We start from the raw sequence: 21,175 nt of genomic DNA on the forward strand, positions 1-21,175 counted from the left end.
TTATGGGTTCCCTTAAAACCTCTTTGAGCGTTTAATATTAAATATTAACTGTAGAAAAGGTCTCAGATATTCTTTCCCATTGAAAAAAAATCTTTCACCACTGGGATACCAAGTTGTTAATTTTCTCCAGCTTCATTCCTCACCTCAGCAACATTTAATTATTCCAAATACATTGAAATAGTTTCTTGAGGAGGGCTTGACGAAAATCTTGTTTCAGATTGCGCAGTGTTAGAAGACTAAATGCCTGTTTCTCCAGTTGTCAGCAGCAATGATAACCACTTGGAAAGTGGACCAAAGAGGCCCACCACTGACAACACCTCCAGCTGCATCCTGGACATATCCACATTTTCTATGCATACTCTGAAAGAGCTTGCTAAATTGGACCTGTTTTCCATAACATAACAAAACAGATGCTCCAGGTGTGTTTGCAGGCTCTTGTGCTAATACCTCAGCAATACAGTGAGCCTAATGGGGAAAGATTAATAATTAGGGGTCAACAATTAATTTTATTAAGAACAACATACCACTATTATAATTACATAGGAATGTTGATGAAGTGTCACCAAGGAGGGGGGGAAGGTCAAATAACCGTTTAGCTACCTGCACAAAATCAGCTTAGAAAATTTTGCTATTACTGTTTCCAGCCCAATTATTCTCCAAGCTGTGCTTTGGAACTAGTCAACTGGATGCTGATACGTAGCAATCACAACTCAGCACCACACATTATATAGGTAAATATGTCCCATTCAAATAAAAAAGACATTCTTGGGCAGAATTATATTCCTGCTGACTAATTGCCTTTGTCAATAAAATAGAACTATTTTCCTGCTGCCTTCCTTCTGCAATCACAGCTTGAAAATATAGATAATGAAGTAGTGTGTCCCAACAGTGTGAAATGTCTTAAAATAAAGCAATAATGCCCTTAACAAAGAGGGCCTGTATTTTAAACAGTTCCTTAATAAGCAGGAAACAAAACTTCCAGTTCACAGATGTTGTCTCCAAATAAAGATCTAGCCCCAAGATACAGAGACACTCTTTCTACATAAACAAGTGTGACTGAGGAAAACCTTGCCACCTTATTGAGTCTACCTTCAGTGAGTCCTCAGACAAAATAAACATAGAAGGACCACCTTCCTATTAGAAGGGAATTGTGGAAGCTGATTCAACATGACAATTAAGAGTCATCTTACATACTATTCCTCTTCTAATTACAGGCCAGGGGATATGATCACACTTCTGGAAGACTCTAATGAAGACTGGTGGAAAGTATGTGCTAGTCAGTTTATATATTTTCTTTCTGAAACGAAAAATATCTTGTTTTCAATACTGAACTCTATTAAGGCTGCTACTGTTAACAATCTTCTACTATCAATATGTTTCCTTCATAGGGAAGAATTGATGACAGAACTGGATATTTTCCTGCTAACTTTGTTCAGAGAGTGCAACAAAATGAAAAGATTTACAGGTGTATCAGGACATTCATTGGCTGCAAGGAACAGGGACAGATAACTCTGAAAGAGAACCAGGTAAGATCCTCTATGATGGATCTTCACTGAACTAAAGCATCCAGCAGTCTTACCAATGACTGAAGGGAAAATTGTGCAAGATGAGGGCAGGCAATTTTTTTCACTGCAATTTTACAAGATTTATTATTCATATGGTAACAGTGTCTGGTAGCCAGCTAAGAGCAGTGTTTGCCTTGTACAAACAGATACTTGATGCCTAACATAGCCTGAATTTTCAGTCTCACAGACGTTCGTACTTAACATATACTTAACATATTTCTCACTCTTAATGACTTCAGAGGGATGAACACAGAATCTTAGCAGTAGACTTTGTGTGCCTGAGAAATGATCTGATTTTCTCCTCACTATTAGAGCTAATCTAATAAAAGATAATGCCTGCCTTCCCAGACCTTAACTTACCTAAAGATCTAAATACAGCCCATCGTCTTTGCTTCAACAAGAACAGAGTTAAGACAGCATCACACAAAGCTGTAAATCCTAAATGTAACACTTGTTTGCCAATTGCAAGGTGTATTTAATGGTTTTTTGTGTGTGTGTCACCACTTAAATACTCACTCTATAGACTGTAATATATTTTAAGGTATAAGTGCACCTGTGAACTTAAGTACACGGCATACTGTGAGGACTTGCAGGGTCCATTCACCCTGGTGTATTTTCAGCAGCTCCTTCTGCTTTGTGTCCTTCAGGTGGGTTCACTAGGCACAAGCCGTGACTCAAAACTTGCACTAAGGGACAGGTTGGTGGCATCAGCTCATCTAAATAGGATGATGACATGCTAAGGGTGATGCACAGCTTGAGTTCTCTGAAACCTGGATACAATAAAAAGGTACATTTTATTTCTTAATGTACCTTGCAAAGCCCAGTGTTCTTCCACTTCATTAGGTCTTTCCTTTCCTGTGGAAATTGTGTCACATCACCAGAAATGGTTTACCTTACAGGCTGAGCAGCCACTGATTTTAATGAAGTAGAGAAGAAGTCAGAACCAGTGTGGACTTCAGGGCTGTAGATTTTTCCATACAGAACTTCTTTAATGCTTCACTCCACTGGTAGATAAGATTAACTTACAGCTTGGCTGCTGCTGATTTGTAGCATAGCAAAACATGAAAGTCCTAACAATCCTTGGGCGCACACAGTTTTTCAAGGAAGGCACATAAATACAGTGACCAGAATATATTTTAACTGCCCCTGTACACATAGTACATTGGGCAGCTTTGCAGTTTCTAGAAAGTTTTACATACTTATTACCCAACATCTCGCTTAATTTTTTCTGTCTGTGCACACAGACAAAAGAAGAGTATTACCAGAGCAGAACAAGTGCTTTTGGAGTCTTTATGTTCTAAAATGAGCAATACACAACGGCAAAGGTAGGAAATGGTAGTGTTGGAGTATGGCATGCCAGCATGAGCGAATGGTCAAGATCTGCATCACTTCTCATTAGGGGGCGTACCAGATCATCTCTGTCAGCGTGGCTACTGCTGCAAGCAGTGAGAGCGCAGTTGTTTGCCTCAGTCCTCACAAAATCACGGTTTCCAAGTGGGCAGCTCTGGCAGCTTCATCTGAACACACGGACCTTCCTATTGTCCCTATTTCATAATAGCATCACAAAAGGGGCTCAGAGTCGGGGTGCCTCATTATCTCTGGCAAGGCAGGAGGTAAAGAAAGGGATGAATCTATCCTGTCTCTCTACTACCTCCTTTTATTAAAAAAACTTGTTCAGCTCTATCTCAAGCCCACACAAATGCTGAGGGTTATTATTAATGCTGTCAGGTGCTCACTCCGTATGGGAGAGGCTTCAGAGGAAGAAATATTTGTTGTGAAACAGGGGACGGAGATCAGACTGCACAAACACATGAATGCACAGACATGAGAGGAAAGGAGCATAGCAAAGAGATCCCATTCCACTCTCACACAGAATGGAAAAGGGGGACATTTATGTAGCTTGAAGGCCATTTTGGGTACTTCCCAGGTGGGACGGCCACAGTGAGGCCATGGACACTTACCTGCTTCTGCTGCCCCTCCATATCAGGCCAAATTTTTTGTATTTTTTTAATTAAACAAAAACTTCTGCCTTCACTGTGGAAAAACTCTTATTGTAAAAAACATTTTAATTGTTATTGTGAATATTTTACTTTAAATTTTTATTTGATATTTCCAAAGTCAAATTTCCTTTTTTATTTCTTCAGCTATATCTATTATTTTCTGTCCTTTATTTCTCCATTGTTTTCCGTGTAAAGCAGAAAGAGAGGTGCAATAGGAAAAGGCATAAAAAAAACAAGTCATTTGAATTGGACTTGTGGGAAAGCTTTGGCAGATTTTTTTTTGCTTGTCTTTTGTTCTGTTGGGAATTTCTGTGGGATGTCATCAGCCATGTTACCTGTCTCTGGGCACAGTGTTCAGAGTGCTGTGACTGCAATACATGTACTATGTGAAAAGCACTAACTTCCAGATTAGCAAACAGGGGTTTGCTGAACTACTGATTCCTGTCAAGTCTTACTTTAGCTAGAAAAACTCATTAACTGGTCTAATAAATTCCTGTGACTATAGTATGGCAAAGTTACTTCACTGAGTCACTTTCCATGTGGTCTAATGAGTACCGAACCATTCTGACAATGAAAGCAAGGATGATATACTAACAGAAAAACTTATCCAGTGACAATATGAATTTTCTTTACATTGCTTGATATCTTTCATGGTTTATCCTTCAGGTCTCTGTCCCCTCATGTCCCATATGAATGTTTCTGGGTAGAGGGTCTACTCTTGTAAGGCAAAAGGCAATAAATTCACATCAACAAAGCCACGTGACTACCCTAAGAAAAGCCATTTTAGGCAAGCAGAGATATTTTCAAAGTTTGAGACACAGTGAGTGATACTTTTTCTGGAATCATTTGGCAGTTTCATGCCTTGGAAAGAACATTTGTAGTTTCAGCTTCATGCAAACCTTTCTGGCAAAGCCAATATTCAGGGAGAGGGCTGAAGAATAACTACATTTTGTTCGCCCATCTTGAGCAGTATGCACAAGCTAGTCTTCACAAAGGATCCCTTGAAAATTTCGCTATGCAGTATGAAACCCAAGCTGGAGAAGAAAAAGTGTTCTGCTTCAGAGATGCCAGTATCTTGGAGTTTAGGGTTGACTGACAGATTTTTGAGTCTTAAACCACTTCAGAAAATGACTGGGCACCTCAGGGCTCAGTCAGGGTTCTGTAGGAAGTAGGCAGGCATAGCCCCTGACATCAGTAAAGCAAGATTATCAATAAGGAAACCAGACCTGACCAATTTCAATGGCTTTCCACACTTTTAAGCTGTTCTCACAAAAAATATTAACTGCATAATTTCCAACTCTGATTGATTGTATCATCACTTGTATATATGTAAAATTTTCTCCAGCTTGTAACTTCTGCCCTAGACTACCCAAATTCATTATCAAACATTATACAAATACTTCTTTGCGTGACAACAGGCTCTGATTTAACCTCTGTTCACAAAAGAAAAAAAATGCAATATCTAATATATCAATACTTGGAAAAGCATCTCTTAAAATGTCTTTAAGGTATTTGATCATCCTTATTTTTAAAGAAGTCAAAATAATCTGCTGTTAGAATGTCTGCTTTTACTTTGAAAAAGATCCTACTCACACCTTTGCCTGACTGCCTCTGATATCTAGAGTCACACTAACACAAATTCGTTTAGAGCTGGGCTTTTTTGTAATTAAATAACACAATTTATTTTAAATTGTGCAAGTGATCTTGGGCAACAGAAATTACTCCAAACTTTGACATTTGTAACAAACTGGGAATCAGAAGCTCTTTGCCTCATCCAGAATGCTCTGTGAGTTTACATAAAAGTCAGTGCAACAGACCCATTTTCTGATAGGTGTTTTACAAATGTCACATATCCACAAAGCTAGGCTTAATAAGGCAGGATTGGAGGACAGATCTACAGACCCAGGAAATCAACCCTCTCATCTCTTTTGATTAGCCTGGATGCTGTTTTGCTACCTGGCTTTTCACCTCATTTCCTAGGAGTTGCTTTATGTCTCCATATTTCTGGGATGATGTAAAAGAAGCTGAGCTTCTAAGAGCATGACTCAGCTGTCTTTGAAAATCAGTTTCATTGCAGTGACTTATGCATTCAAATTAAATCACTTAAAAGGCAAACTCATCACTGAAAGTGATGTTGCAGTTCTTCATGTCCTCCCGAGCTCTAAGTGCTGCACTTCACAGCTAGGCTGAAAGGAAAAAGGGTTGTTTTCCAGCTCTCTCTGATTTTCTTTGACATCAGTCTTGCTGAGAAGGGATGGGTGTCCCCCATTCATTCAGGGATGCGGAGTGACATAAAAGATTTGCAAGAGTCCAAAACAAGGGCACAGATCATTATGCATCCAGTCTGGTCCAGGTCTTCTTTAAAACCCTAAATAAGTGATATAGGTATAACAAGACAGTGTTCTAGGTCCAAAAGTTAGTGAAACAGCTGCTATAAAACCCTTCATTATCATTTGCACTACAACTGTATGGGTGTGGAAACTGAACTGCTTAGCATTTCTATCTACAAGGCTCACGTAAGCTAGGACCTTGGTGCACTGGCAGCAACAGATGTAGGAGCTCACAGTGTCCCTGTGCTGTCATTCTTGCAAACAGAAGACATGAACTTACAGATCTCTTGACCTAGCACTGTCTGCAGTCTGCAAGACAGCTCTTGAAACTGTACTGCCCTCATAACCAAATTCCTATTTCATCAGAACCAGTCTGTGGCTGTCAGATGGGTTAATTATGTGGAAGAAAGAAGACAGCTGCAAAAAGTTACAGCAAGTTCAAAATTATTCCCAAAGAGAACTGGCCATTTTAGCCCAAATTGAAAGCACAGGATGTAGAAGAACAGGAATGACCATGCAGGTCAAAGGACTATTTCCTAATTGCTCATCTCCCCTACCTGTTCAGAGCTGACTGACAGATAAAAAATTCTCAGGGCATCTTTTGATAACTTCAGACAGCAGTCACAATCTGAACATTTGTTTGGGGTTTTTTAATGTTTTGACTATTTTTTAAAGAAAATGAGATGAAAGAGTGGGGAAGTAATTTTATAATAATAGATCCCACTTTCAGATAATGCTGAAGATAACTTGTTGAGTGAGAAATAGCCTAAGATGTGGTTTCTTACCCTGTGGCATTCTCCACTGCTAACCTCTTGAGCCAGTGTGCTAGGGAAAAATCCCAACCATCGCCCTTTGTGATCCTACCAAATTGACTGGGGTGTGGTCTCTCTGTCTTACTTTTCTAGCCAGGTCAGCTGCCTGCCACTCAAAGCATGCCTGTCTGAGTAGCTGCCATTGTAAGCAGTTTCCAACTTTATCCAGAAAACCATGACCACTGTCAGTACCTGTGGCACCTCGTGCTTTCACAACTACCATCTTTGCCATCTCTCATCAGGGCTAATCCTCAACAACAGCTGATTCATCGGGTGAAATCCAAAACTCTGAATGCTACCATGTCCTCATCTGGGATTATTCTGAATTTACCCCCACGTAAGAAAATCAAGATCCAAATCTCCATACCACAACTTGTTGGTGAAATCCTTGGCAGCATACATAGAAGGGGATGAGAGCAAAAGTGTCCATAGATGGTGTTTTATTCAGTGTTCTCTGAAAACTGCAGAATTTGGAGCTGCTCCAGGGCTTTGAGAAGTTCCAGCAGCTGTCACAGACAGAGAGGCCTCCTGAGTTGCACAGGATTATGAAAGTGTGGCATATTGTGGCCGAGCTTACTCTGCCCCTGTACCCTACCCTTCCTTGGAAAGTAGTGGAAAAAATCTCTGCCATTTAGGGTCTGGCACACGCAAGGCTTAGTGTCTTTGTATGAGAAAATTACAGCTGGAATTTGGGAGAATTCAGGTGTATCGGTATGTAGAGTGAGAGTTCTCACATTAAGGCACTGTACTCCTCATGCCCAGTGAAAATCTAAAGTTATTGCTGTAGCAGAGTGCTCTCACTGATATCAAGGAACATTCAAACGAGCAACAGAAAAAAAAAAGGTAATACCCCACACCACTGGAAAAAAAGAAGAAATCTGCCATATTTTTCACTCCAAAAACAAAGAAAACCAGTGTTCAGAAAACTCAGTATTTTTCTTTTGTCCACAAATCATTCTCCTGACAATACAAAACAACAGGGAAAACCACTCTGTTCTTGTAATATGCTCTGCACAGCAGCAGGTTAAGCAAAAAAATGCACTAGGGTTAGTGAGCAATGTAGACCTGCTGGAGATGTGATTGTTTTGGGGATCCCGTCAAAAATCTAGATGTCTTGCAGACGTCTTCATTTAGGAGAAAAACACAATCATGTAGTGAATCACTCCTTTTAACCAGCTGGCTCTAGTTAAGGAGAAGCTGCAAAGGCTCATGGCAGTAGGGATCAACTACTGAGGGGTAACTTTTCAACTAATGATCCTTCCCACACTTGGATAATCTTCCATACTTGCCCATCCTTAGTTTTGGGCTTCTTTTCAGGCTTTTTCTCTAATAATTTCTTTCTCAGAGACAAACATGTAGCAGTAATTAGAAACACCTTCCTCTGTCCACGTGCTTTGCACCTCTCTGTTTTGAATGGTGATGTGATTGCAGAGGAAGCAGATGCTGTGCTGGGGATTCATGACATAAATAAGCTTGGCTGTTTTGCAACAGAACCTAAACTAGGCAGCATCAATTCTAGACCTATCCCATGCTTTCCATGTGATTTAGCCCAAACAACAATACATTATTCTTTCTAATTGCATGTCAGCCCTGTTGGTGTACTCAGTCATTCTGCCCCAGGGATCCAAATTCAGTTAGTGTTGAGTAGGCACAATAAGTAGGAAAATTAATGAGTCCATTTGCTTTCCAAAACTTTGTTTGCAGGTACAGAGATCCACCTCCCTATTTCCAAATACTAGAGGAGGTAAATATGAAGCAGCTTCACCTCCTTCTTACAACCTTTCATTTCATTCTGGCAGCATCAGTGCTGCTAATAGATTTTATGTATGCAACAACAGGACAAGCTGGCCCAGAATTCAGATGTGGTATTTAGATGTCACCCATAATAGTCATGCTAAAATGGATTTATTCAGGAACACTTTAGAGCTATTTTTGTTCATTTCATATCCTCTGAATTATTGTAACTATTTTAAATACTTATCAGATAGAGATGAGTGTTAGTCCAGATAGAGGAATGGTACTGACATCATGAGAAATCCGTGTGTGGAGTGGTCTCAATAGGACCATCAGTTTTCCAGCTATATTTTAACCTTGTTTGATTGGTAGGAAATATATAGTTATTTGGCACAGATGTTTGAAAACAAGTCTTTATTCCATGTGGTGCTGTGCCCGGTCTAAAGTGCCTGTGCCACTAGGCTTTCCAAATGGCTCAGCCATTATCAGGTTTCAAGAAGGGCCTTAAAGTGGAAATGCCTGAGATCGCAAAGGTCAGAAGGAAATTAAAACCTTTACCACAATGTAACATTTGTGCTATTATAAAGACCACATGATTTCACAACTGCTTCTCTGTAGAGTAGGTGTTACGGAAACATTCTCACAGAGCTGGATTTGGGTCATACATTTTAGTATCCAAAACAGGCATCTTCAGGTGCAAGGGCTGAGCAAATTACATAATAATTAGTACTGAGGCTCCTTTAACATGCAAAAGAGAATATGCTTGCATTCAGGTCAGCTGCTACAAGTAACCCACGATTACTTTTCTCCACCAGGTGTTGAGGGAGTCAGATGGCTCGTGATCTGAAATACCCATTTCTCTCATACACACACAACCACAGCATGATAATCACAGTAGGCTGAAGTCAAAATTCAAGTTTCAAAATCTTTTATCCACCATAAAGTTCTTAACAACTTTGCTATCTCTCATGCTTATGTGGCAATTCAGAGAGATGGGGGAATGGTAACTCTCTAAATACACGAATTTGAGATTATTATCAAAGCAGTGAGAGTCCAACAGGGATTGCTCTACTTACAGAAGTAACTAGCAGGATGTCTAACCTGCCTGATAAACACCTTGGAATAATTTTTCTCTTTGATCATGGCAAAGAGTTTAACATTTTCATACCTTTTTTGTATTCAGATTTGTGTGACTTCTGAAAAGGAACACGATGGCTTTATCAAGGTATACAGTGGGAAGAAGAAAGGCTTTGTACCCATAGACATCTTAGAAAACATCTGATTCCAACAGCCCAGCCACTGCAGTGGGAGCCCTTTGTTGGCAATGCCTGTCTGCCTCATCTCACACTGTGTCAACCCAGATGGGCTGTCTTGCAGATGTTCAGGGAAATAGTGAAAAAACTGCAACAACATGAAGAAAAAGACATTTAGACTGCCACAGTAACACTAAAAATATGAAAAGTTGAATGTTTGAAAGAAAATGTAGTCAGAAACCACCAGGGAAATGAGAGGTCCTTGGATTCTTAACAGGATTAAGGTAAGGGAGGGAGAAAAACAAAGCCTGGGGTGATTTTTGGTGCAAGATGGCTGCTATAACCCTGACGGAGACAGACAGCTTGTTCTGAAGGACTAAACTAGTATCCTGTTCTTGTGTCTTGGAAAACTGTTGGACTGCTTTCTTGTTTGAAGTGTATATTTTGGGGGAGGGGGGAAAATACTGTTCAAACTGTCCTCGTACTACAGTCCAATGCTTGTAGTAAAGTGTGGCTGTGGTTCTTCAGTTTTGTCCCCAATACCAACCGAGTTTAAGTGTTTAGCCCTGGTATTTAGTCTCATAACAAATAAGTTTGGAGACACCATGTGAATGTCAGTTCAAGAAATGCACTGTGCCCTAGAAGCTGGCAACTTTCTCTTTCTGTGCAATCTTCCCATAAGAAAGACTAATGAATTTGTGTGTCTTTTGTTTTCTCTGTAAATGAACAAAAGCTCTCAGCATATGTTGAGTGTGTGTTGGCTGCTCTCATAGGTCACAAAAATTTCTGGTCCTTGGATTCACAAGCCTGCTTGGAAGCATCACTCTGTGTTTCCTTCACCCATATCTGGTAATACAGAAAATGGGTAAAATACTGGGAGACAGCCACAGGCTTGAAACATTTTATATTTTTCTCTGTTTATTTAACTTAAAACGTTTTATATATTAATCCTATTTGTAAAAAATCAAACTGTTATATAACCCACTGGAAGGCTGAAAATGTTAGGAAAGGACAGGCTGCACACAGGACTGAAGTCTGTAATTATCAAAATGCAGAACTCATGACAGAAAGGCACTGAGTGTCTTGGTGGTGTGTTCACACATCACAGCTCTCTTCTCCATTTGCTAAAGAGAAGTTTTGCAGATTCGGCAGTAAATACACCAACATAGATTTTTCCTTGGCATAAACCGTGATCATCCCTTGAGTCTTTTCCAAGCTACTGAGACCTGTGCAGATATCCCTATTTTGTCCATATAAGCCTCCGTCTTCAAATGTGTTCTGGGAACAGGAACCTTTCAGACCTGGGGGTCTTGATTACACAAGTCAGTCAGTGCCAATAGAGCAAGGGTCCTATGATATTTGAAGACAGGGAACCTAATTTCCAAGTATTTAATTTGATGTAGTTGCACCAAATACACTTGAACAGCTTAGCATGTAGAGATTAAGCCCTATCCTAAAGCTCCCTGCTGAATTCATGCCTTCTTTTACTAGCTTGAAACCGAATGCCTTTTTTTTCTGTGACTAACCACAAACTGGTGTCCTGAATCCTGATACTGCATGCCAGACTAGTACAAGCCTTTGCAAAGTTGATGCTCTTTCTATAAAAAGCAGTTACTGGTCCTGTTCCCATATATTGAGCGAAGCTGAATCTGTGTTGCACAGCCCAGGTCTCAGTAGCTGAATTGCCCTGTTTGAATAGCTGATCTTGCTTAAAGCCTTATAAAATCCAGGTGAACTCTACATTTGACCAGAAGTTATTGGAGCAGATGGTCTTCAGCCTCTCAGAGACATACTTTGCAGCTCTTATGCATCATTTAATTGCAGAGGAAGTTGCAGGGCTGCCAACTGCTGAAACATGGCCCTTTGTAATGCAACTGGTCCATACTGATTATTAACAAACTCCTGGCTGATCAAAAGTATCTGATTTTATATCTTCTCTGGGAATATCAGCAGGGCTTTTTTTCCACTTCAAACAACATTTGCTGAGCTCATTTTCTTAAGTAACCAATAAACTCCATGGGAGAAGATTCTGATGATCCTTAAGGATCAAGAGGAAAAGAAGTAGAGACATATTAATCCAGTCTGCTTTATAAGATTTTTTTTATATATATATTCACCCATTCGAAGTAAAAACTCAAGTGTTTGTTACTACTAAAATATTTGCTATTTTTGATCAGGCCTGTCAAGTGGACAAAAGGAAATCTGTATTAATCTCTACATATTGTTTACATGATTGCATCATACTGTGATTCACCCCTTGTTCAGTCTTCTATGACTTTGATTTATCCCTACAACGTACATCACGCTATTCAAAGAATTATATTAATATTACCTACCAATCACAATGGCCTTTAATCAATGTCAGTTTTATTCCTTTTGATACTGAGCAATAAATAATAAAGTGACTGAGTGAAAACAAAACAGGCCTTATGTGGACTGCATTACATCTGAGAAACTATTGCTTCTGAACCAAAGCTTTAATGTTTTTATTTTCTTTGTATTTTGGTTGATTGATTGGTTTTGTCTTTTTACTGAGATTTTGCTACCATTCAGTATGTGGATGTAATTCACGCATAATTTAGCAAGAAGCACACATCATACATGAGTCTTACTTTAAGCATGTGATTCATTGGCCATTTCCATGCTTAAAGCTCAAGTACGTTGCTAAATTAAGGTCATTTTACTCAAATTTATTTTGGATGCCTTACTCTGAATCCAGACAAGTATCTCATAACTTTTTTTACTACCATATGCTGTTTGCAATAGGTATTGTGTTAGTAAGCAGTTAAAAATCAGACAGAAAATGGAACATATTTTATTCTGATATATGGTCAGAAAAATTGAATTTTAGGAGATTAATGCTGTTCAGATTTAATTTAATATTCTTCTTAATAAAGACTATCTGATGGTTGAAAGGAGAATAGAAGTGTACGTGTCTTGGCTTTTTTGCATCGCCTATGGAATTTTCAGTTACCCACCTTGAAGCACAGTCACTAAACCCATCAGCAACAGACGTTACTGAGCATTTCCATTTCAAATTGATAGCACTTGCATTTGCCACATTTAGCAAACCATTTCTAACATATTTCTGCAATGTACATAATGTGTAGACTCAGAGGGAAGTTTTGTGGTGTGGCCACCCTGAACACTTATTTCTGGCATATCAGAAAGTATTTAGCCATTCAACATCTCATCACAGCATAAAACTGCCTATAGACTATTTTCCTATGTGCTAAGAACAGCTTACCAACACGAATTGAGTATAAGCTGTCCGAATCATGATTTTCTCCCATCAGTAAATAACACAGTATCATACTTTACTATGACCTCTTCCTACACTTGGCCATTAGACTCAGTGACTCCATCTGGAGATGTGCTGCAGCACAACACCATTCAGTTGTGGATTCATTGTCCCAGGGGAACTACTACACTGCCTACAAACACTGGATAGCTTAGGATTGCTTACAGCCCTTTTTTTCTAATTATTTGTTGAGATTCAATTGACTAAATATAGCACTCAGTGCCATCAGACGAATATGCACAGGGTCGGCAGAAAGTGTCATGGGAGATTTCTAAAAACCATAACCTTCTAAAGAAGACACTGGAGAGCATGTAGGTTTTCTAAAATGAAACAGGACAGATGTCTTTGTAGAATGAACCCAACTCATTTTTTTAAATATGTGCAGACAAGTCTGATTTATTGAGCATTTAAAAGACATCTTTCCATAAAGGATGCTGAATAAATGCAGTATGCCATATCAATTTTATCCTGTTTAAATCCGACATAAAAAAGAACTCTTGAATGCTATAGGGACTAAAGTTCATTATCTTGCAAAAGACTTTCCAGTGCTACTGTTCTCCCAAAAACCTATGATGTCATTTGTCTGATCTATTTATATCTGAACCAGGTAACACCTGAATACCACATATCTTGTACTTTTTACCATACCTCTGAAGGTACTGCTCGTGATTATTATTAGAAATGGGAAAAGAGGTGCATTTCTTCCCCTTTTTCTTTTTATAGAATTTCCTTTACTGGCTGGTGGGTAAGGGTCACTTCCTAAATAGTACACATAAAATATAAGGAGGGAGGAGTGTGAATGATATGCCCATGCATACTCCTTTTGTACTTTACTACAAATAGGATCAGACGAACACAAGTTTTTCATTTCATATTTGAGGCATTTCATAATAAATGCAGTCTCCCAATTATCCCAATTTTGCACACTACATTTTGCAACTCAAGGAGAATAAATATTTTCCCCAGCGGGAATATATGTCATCACATTGTTGAGTTTTCCATGGCTAAAAAGAGCATTTGGATCTAAGAGGTACATGAGAATTATTTTAAAAACCATACTTTATATAGAAAGCTGTTATGTGCCTTGAGAATGAACAGTTGGCAGGGTTGGTACAAAAGAGGCCTAGAAAAACCTTAGTAGTAGTGCTGCAGGTCAGCATGAACATCCATCTCCTGAGTGGCCCAAAAAACTCTACACAGCACTTGCCTGCACGAATGTCATTTTTTCAATCAAATGAGCTAAATTGGTTTCATATTTTATTCATATACATACAGGCAACACATGCATAAATATGTATGTATCTATTTATGTATATCTTACATACTTTAACATCAATCGAACTGCAAGAGGACATGCCCTTAAAAGCTGTCATGACTGACTTTTTTCTTATCTTACTGTGTTCAGCACCAAGTTACGGTAATGAATAGTGCCCAGTAAGTACTGACAGGCAGCTAGATGGACAAAGTCTAGAATTTGTCTGTATTAGACAATGTATATAATATATAAAGGCACAGTTGCAGCAGTTGAACTGGAAACAATGCAATACATTGAGCAGAGTCTAGATGCTTACAACTTTGAAGTGCACGTTGTTCATCAGGCAAAGAGAGCACTGCATGCCACATACAAATTGGCAGCTTGAAAACATTGTCAGAACATCATGTAAATCATACTGTTTTGACTCAGTGCCTCACAATTATGAGATATTGAAAATAAAGAGTAACTTCTCCTGGGACCCCTGAAGGAGAGGAAGCCAGGAGGCTTTAAAAAGTGTTAATCAGTCACACATGCACACCATGAGAGCGCACCTAAGTCTACCTTCATTAGAATGAAGTAAATCAATGTCTGGATAATTACTATGCTACCCAGCAGTTTCCCAGCTGACAGGGTCAGAGGCTGACAACACAAAACTGAAAGTCCATGAGAGTTGTTTCAGCTTTGCATCACAAACAGGAAGAAATGAGACATAGCTGTGGGTAAAATTCAATGTTTAACAGAAGCAGTGCAGCAGTGGTACTAAAGCAAACCCTTTAATGTGTGTTGTCTGTTCCATGTAGCCCTGTCTGCCTGGCAGGCCCAGTCTGGGTGGCCATGGCAGCAGATCCCATCCCTTGCTCTCTTCCATGGGCAGCACTGCAGGAACAGTTGAAAAGCAAATTGAAACAATTGAAAAGCAGACCTCTTTCCAGGGCTCTTTCCAGCCTGCCTACCCCATGACAACAGAGCCAGCCACTCTTCATTTCAGCCACTATCTTTCCAGCCATTCTTCATTTCAAGGGTCATGCCAGTTCAGCTTCTTGCTGCCAACTGCTTGCCCTTTTGTCTAGTAGAAGAAAAAAAAAAAAAAAAAAGGAATCCCAAGGAAAACAGCAGCTAAACAAAGCAGCAGTCCCCAAAACCTTGGAGTCTGGCCTTCCTGCATGCCCCTATGGTGTTGCAAACTGCACTGCAAAAAACTGGCAGTTCTTTGTGCCTCCCTGAGAGGTATCAGTCACCTCTTCTGCTCCTGGTCCTTCTCTGTCTGGGCAGGCTGCAGCACCTTTCTCACAAGCTATCCTCATTTTACATCCACTGTGTCTCACTCTATCCTGCCAGGAGAAACCTGTCAGTTCCATCCAATACATCTGCTCTGTTAAATGTTTGCTGTCCAGCTAGTTGTCTCAAAACAGGCTGGTTCAGCAGCTTTCCCACATGGACATCTATGAAGTGCTTGAAAAGGCCTCTTTCAAAGGTGTATGGGCCTGCTGTGAGCCCCATCCTCACCAGCACAGGGGATGGGCAGGGTCCACTTCCATGTGATGAAGGATGGAAGGGGGAGAGCTATTTTATTTTGAGCATTTGCAACAAGTCTGTATCTCTAAGCCCAAGTGTTGCATGAGTCATACTAAACATGGAAGAACAACCCCTGGTTTTAGCCTGTCCACATTCTTTATTACTCTGTATTGCCACATTTTGGCTCAAGAAATGCAAAGTGAATGCAAACTTTTCTTGCTTTCTCTTTCACTCACTCCACATCCTAATAAGCTGTTGCCTCGTGTCTTTCAGCTCAGTCTTGCAAAGGTCTCCCCTCCCTGGCTTTTCCCCTCCTGCGACAGGTGATGCTCTCTGTGAATGATCCAAGGTGCAGCAACAGCATCCAGCCCTATTGCTGTACCTGTATCTCAGCCAGCGCTGAATATGGCCAGCGCAGCCACCTGGTTTACAATTCATCCTGCTGAAAGGCAACATAGGGTCATGTGGGCTTTTTAAAACTCCATAGTAGACCACCTAAACACAAGTAGACCATAGATGAGTACTGGGAAGCTGAATTATTTGATTTCAGGGATTGAGACCCTGATCAGTGTTATTGGTATTTATATAGTTTGTAGTATTTTACCATGTGAATAGAATGGTAAATACACAAAAGTAATTGTCCTGGGGTGCAATGCAAAAATGTGTATTCTATCACCATCTGTTAAAATGTGGGAGGGGTGGTGATCCTTATCTCTGTGGGAGATATCCTCTGCTGATGTGCCATCTGATAAAATCAGGGAGATGATCATCGTTTTCTTTTCACAACCCATCCTTCCTCCAGAAGATATATTCCGTTAATGGGCCATTAAGTCCTATTGTGTGGCTGATAAGATTACATTGGGAGATGCCCCAACCAGGGGCAGGAGCCAAGCCTTTCCTACCTAGATAAAAAACTGGGGTTTGGGACCTGAGGGCAGACCTTTCTACTGGATCCCAGAGGAAAGTCGGACCTTTTCCACATCATCGCTGGATCTTCGGAGGAAAACTGCACCTTCTACAGGAGCACTGCTTCAACTGAACCACATCTGTCATCCAGGAGGACTGCAGCCACCATTTATACGGACTGCTACCAACACCCTGACTGACAGGGTGTCAGGTTGTATTCTGACTCTGTCGGTGGTTTTTTCTTTCATATTATTGCATGTATTTTATTTTTTCTCTCTTTTTTTTTCCTATTAAATTGTATTACTGACTTGGAGTCTCACACTGGTTTTGCTTTCAAACCAACACAGTAATCCAAGACAAAATTATATTATACCTCATCTTATACCTGTAGCTTTTATACTGCCTGCTGTAGCTTTTTCTGTAGAGATGCATACATTCCTATGGCTTCTGGAGGTTACTGTAGTACACATTATTAGTACAACTGGCAGGCAAATCTGTTTTACTGGCATCCTGAATCTAACTTACAGGTGCTTTATGGAAAGAACAGAAAATTTGTTTAATACCTATACATAAATCTTCATTGAATGCTAATGCATTTCTTACAGTTTTTCTTAGGAGTGCAAAAGCTCCCGCATACCTAGACTGGAAGAGAGATGTTTCTTCCTGAAGACTGCAGCACCCAGAGCAGTTCTATCCTCCACATCACTGGCAAGGATCTAGTCTCTAAAGACCCCGTAGATGCCACAAAGAAACCATGCTGATCCTCCACCAAAGTACCAGGAGTGCAAGGGAACATGCAAGCCTGCATGAAATGTTAGCTGGGACAATTTCTGTATCCTGCACAGTTACATGCATTTTGTTCAAATAAAATATGGCAAGCTAGTCATTCCTGTATCTACAGAATACTTAATGCAGAAAATGAAACTTTTTTCTTAGGCTAGGTCTTAGCTGCACTGCAGCAGGACTGGAGGTGCAGGGTCAATGTTAACTGTGCAGAAAGGACCACTTCCCAGTCTGGGGTCAGGCAGCTCCTGCCCAGGGCTGTCCATATTGTTTTTGCAGATCATGATGCTATAGCTTGGTTTCTCAAAAATCCCTTTAGCCTTTATGTCGTCTCATGTGACATTAGTAATGTCACTTCTCTGCATAATGCACCCCCCAACACATAAATTCAATCACCATAACACACAAGCCAAGAGATCAGATTCTGGAGCAGACACACAGTTTTTCATCTGACTGCACTGTACTCACCCCTCAGACTTAAGTTACATGAGGTCTGCTAATTGAGGAGGAAATGCCTTAATTTCTTGAGTTTTAAGTGCTCCTTAAGAAGTCTTCCTGCTTCAGTGCTCCAATTACATGCCTCATTGAGTTAGCTCACTAGTCACATTTAATGTTAGCAATTAATGAAACAATCTGCAGTAGGCCAGAGGCATCAAAGGAGCCTCTTGCCTTTAGTGCTGTCTCCGTGAGTGAATTCCTCTGCCTGCCAGATCAGTGTAGCATTGGGCAGTGAAGGTAATAGGAATGGTCACTTTTGCTCTCTTTCTTTTAAGGGGTTCCAGGTTCCATCTCCAGATTAAGCCCCATCCTCAGCCCCTAAAAGTCCTTTCTGAAGGCAGGCATTGCCAGGTAGTGTTCTTTGCACGTTTTAACTTTAAGATCAGGATGATACCTCCTGGCCCTTCAGAGTAATACCACTTTCATAGCCAACTTTTCAAGATGTCACCATTTTGTAAGTCAGATTTCACTTTCTTTTAAGCAATATCACTGTGGCTTTAGTCTCAGACCAACCAGTAAAGAAAAGTCCTGACAAGTAGATAGAGCAGCATCTAACGTAATGTTGTAGCCCCTGAGTCTCTCCATGAAAAGATGAAGATTCAACACCTGCTTAGTGGAAATCCGACCACAGGTGGGGTAAGTGCCTTACCTTCCCCCCACCATCTTGGGAGCCAAGGAAGGAAGAGCTGACAGTGTTAATGAGCTACATAGCAGATGATGTAATTATCGTCTGAGAGCCTGAGTAGGATGAGACAGATGTTACTTTTAGGGTTCATTGCTCTATTAGTGACACCCGCTAACCAGCTTATGTGATCCACCCCTTGGCACACCAGATACAGACTAATGACTCTTAAATAAAGTAAATATGGCATTCCTGCTTCCTGAGAATCTGTCTCGAATGTATTATGTCACCACAAGTCCCTTATTCTCAAAAAGAGAATCATTAGCTTTGCACAGAGCTGCTGAGGAATGGTGACTCTTTACTCAGGTTTAGGCTGAGAATAATCTAGTTAACCATGGGCTTGAGGTTATTGTAGGAAGGAGGTCCAGCTGACATTGACCAGTCAGATTATGTGTCACTGAAGGAATGGAGGCAGCTCTCACCATGGAGGAGGGAACAGCACAAGGAGCCTTCAAGTGTGTAAAAGCCACAGGTGATTGTCAAATCACAAACACTTGAAAAAATGCCCAACATGACAGATCATCACTCAAATAGGCAGGATGTGTTTGAGTGTTCGGTGTTGCCCTAAAGAAGATGAAGGGAAGCAAGAAGACTTTACAGATCAATTTAATCCCCTGCTTCCTGCATGGAATATCACAACAGTTGTATTCTGTGTGAAGTTTGCATCTGTGTTCGTTCATCCATGCTACTGAGGGCTGAGAACAAGTGGACAAGGGAGACAAAAATCCATTAAACATGGGACAAGGTGAGTTCAGATTGTAAAGCACTTTGAGTCTTGCACCTCCTAAGTCCCAAGTGTTACCACAAAACAGAAACTAGGCAGCAGTTAGTGCTCTATAAATCACTGTAGATTGAATTAGATTAACTCTAAAGTTACACCCACAAAAAGCATTGCTCTTGTTCTTAAGCTTGTCTGGATTTTGAGGAGCAACATAAGAGCTTAAAGGAAGGTGGTGTAAACAGTGTCAACAGGCACTGAACAAATCTATTTTGTGCCACCACTCCAACTTGACAAGAGAAAATAACTTTGTCTTTCTAAGTTGTGCTCCCTCATTTAAGTATTTTTCAGGTAGTTAACACTGGGCACCAACAAAGTTGATGTTCTTGAAGAAGAGTGAAACGTTTATTACCCTTCTTGTCTTCCTTCCTGAAATGATTGAGATGAAAGAAAGGTTAAAAAAGAGTCTTTTTTTGCTTGTCTTATTTCTCTTTTGTCTCTCACATTGGTTCCAGGAATGGAAAGTCATTAATCACCTATCAAGACAGCAGATAGGATTTGCCTTGGGGTTAGAGAGGATTGAAGAAGATCATTTAAGCATGACCGTTAATTGAAATGAGTAAAATGGGGGCAGATTCTTCATTCAAAAATAAGTACCAGGTGATAGGCAACAGGTTTGGACTGCTATTAAGAAAAATTGAGTGAGGATCTTAGCTGATGAAGATGGAAAGTAAAAAATTTGTTGTAAGTTAAAAAGAAAAAACAGTAAAAGAATGGAGAAAAAAGTTTATAGTGATAATCCCAGTTTATTTATAGTTTCAATTTATTCATCTGAAAACTTCTGGCTATGCCTTTCCTCCTCAATATGTTGGCTGAGCCAGTACTACACAGATGAAGCAGTGGGAACCACTCAGCAGCATCTTTCAGGCTCCCAAAGAAGAACATTTCAGGCAGCGATTGCATTATGCATATCTGTGACAAAGTTTTCTCTCCCAGTTAGACTCGGGAGACACTGCAGGTATATACCCTGGAATGCTGCAGCTGCTGAGTTGCATGATCTCTCATTTTATATTTTGCTGAATTTTGATTTTTATTTATCTTGTGCTTTTGGCACAGGTGCTGACAATTCCACCATCTTTCTTGTCACACAAGATTTCCTCTGTGTAAAGGGCTCTCTGTGTAAAGGGGAAGCTTCTGCTGACCACTCACCTCTCCCAGATTTGCTGCAGACTCGCAGGGAGGTTTTTTTACTGGGCAGACAAAATGACTGCAACACCTCCAGCTTTTATGTCCTTTCTGAAGGAGCTGCCAAAAAACTGAGGAAATAGACTTCTTTGAAGAGCCAACACAACACAATAAAACCTGCCCACAACTTAAAAATACCAAACAGATTCCTGTGAGGCCTTTCCTCTGAAAAGTCTTATGTTAAGAATAATTGGGGATGAAATGCTTTTCACCATGTTCAGCAATAAAAAAGCTGCATTCATTAAAGTCACTGGGAGATAAGACTTGACCAGCATACAATCTTTTAACTGCAATCAGTTTTCATATAGGTTACTTTCACCTCTTCATTAAGCTCAATACATTCTCTATGACATAAATTTGATGTACCATATACATGCAAAATGCAAAAAACTTCCTGATGGCGTATTCTGAGTTGGAAGCTCAAACAAATCCCAACTTCAGGTACTACAAATTGACATTTCTATAAGAAAAAAATTGAACATGGCAATGGATGCTGCTTCTTATGTACTTAGATGTTCAAAGACAATGTAGGGGTTACAGAGTTATGTGGTGTCTATTTGCAGGGTCCGCTGTTCTTC

At 40.1% G+C, this 21,175-nt stretch overlaps 2 protein-coding genes across 22 annotated transcripts in view; one reads left to right on the forward strand and one right to left on the reverse strand.

The window, feature by feature from the left end:
- The window catches only part of STAC (SH3 and cysteine rich domain), a 79,351-nt gene extending 62,373 nt beyond the window's left edge, over window positions 1-16,978 (forward strand). For 5 of the 7 annotated variants that reach the window (XM_088167134.1, XM_014891669.2, XM_088167145.1 and 2 more), the window contains 3 exons: window positions 1,215-1,266; window positions 1,389-1,526; window positions 9,625-16,978. In XM_088167134.1, the coding sequence (XP_088023260.1) occupies window positions 1,215-1,266; window positions 1,389-1,526; window positions 9,625-9,723 (289 nt within the window). In that variant the 3' untranslated portion in view covers window positions 9,724-16,978. Of the gene's footprint in view, window positions 1-1,214; window positions 1,267-1,388; window positions 1,527-2,212; window positions 2,353-9,624 lie in introns of all 7 variants that reach the window. The other 2 variants (XM_014891670.2, XM_088167124.1) reach the window with 2 other exon arrangements.
- LOC148225207 (uncharacterized) overlaps window positions 1-21,175 on the reverse strand; it is a 109,028-nt gene that overhangs the window by 33,200 nt on the left and 54,653 nt on the right. The gene's annotated exons all lie outside the window — the stretch shown is intronic.

This window comes from Sturnus vulgaris, chromosome 1 (assembly GCF_052056855.1).
Source record: "Sturnus vulgaris isolate bStuVul1 chromosome 1, bStuVul1.hap1, whole genome shotgun sequence".
In the NCBI taxonomy this organism is placed as follows: Eukaryota; Metazoa; Chordata; class Aves; order Passeriformes; family Sturnidae; genus Sturnus; species Sturnus vulgaris.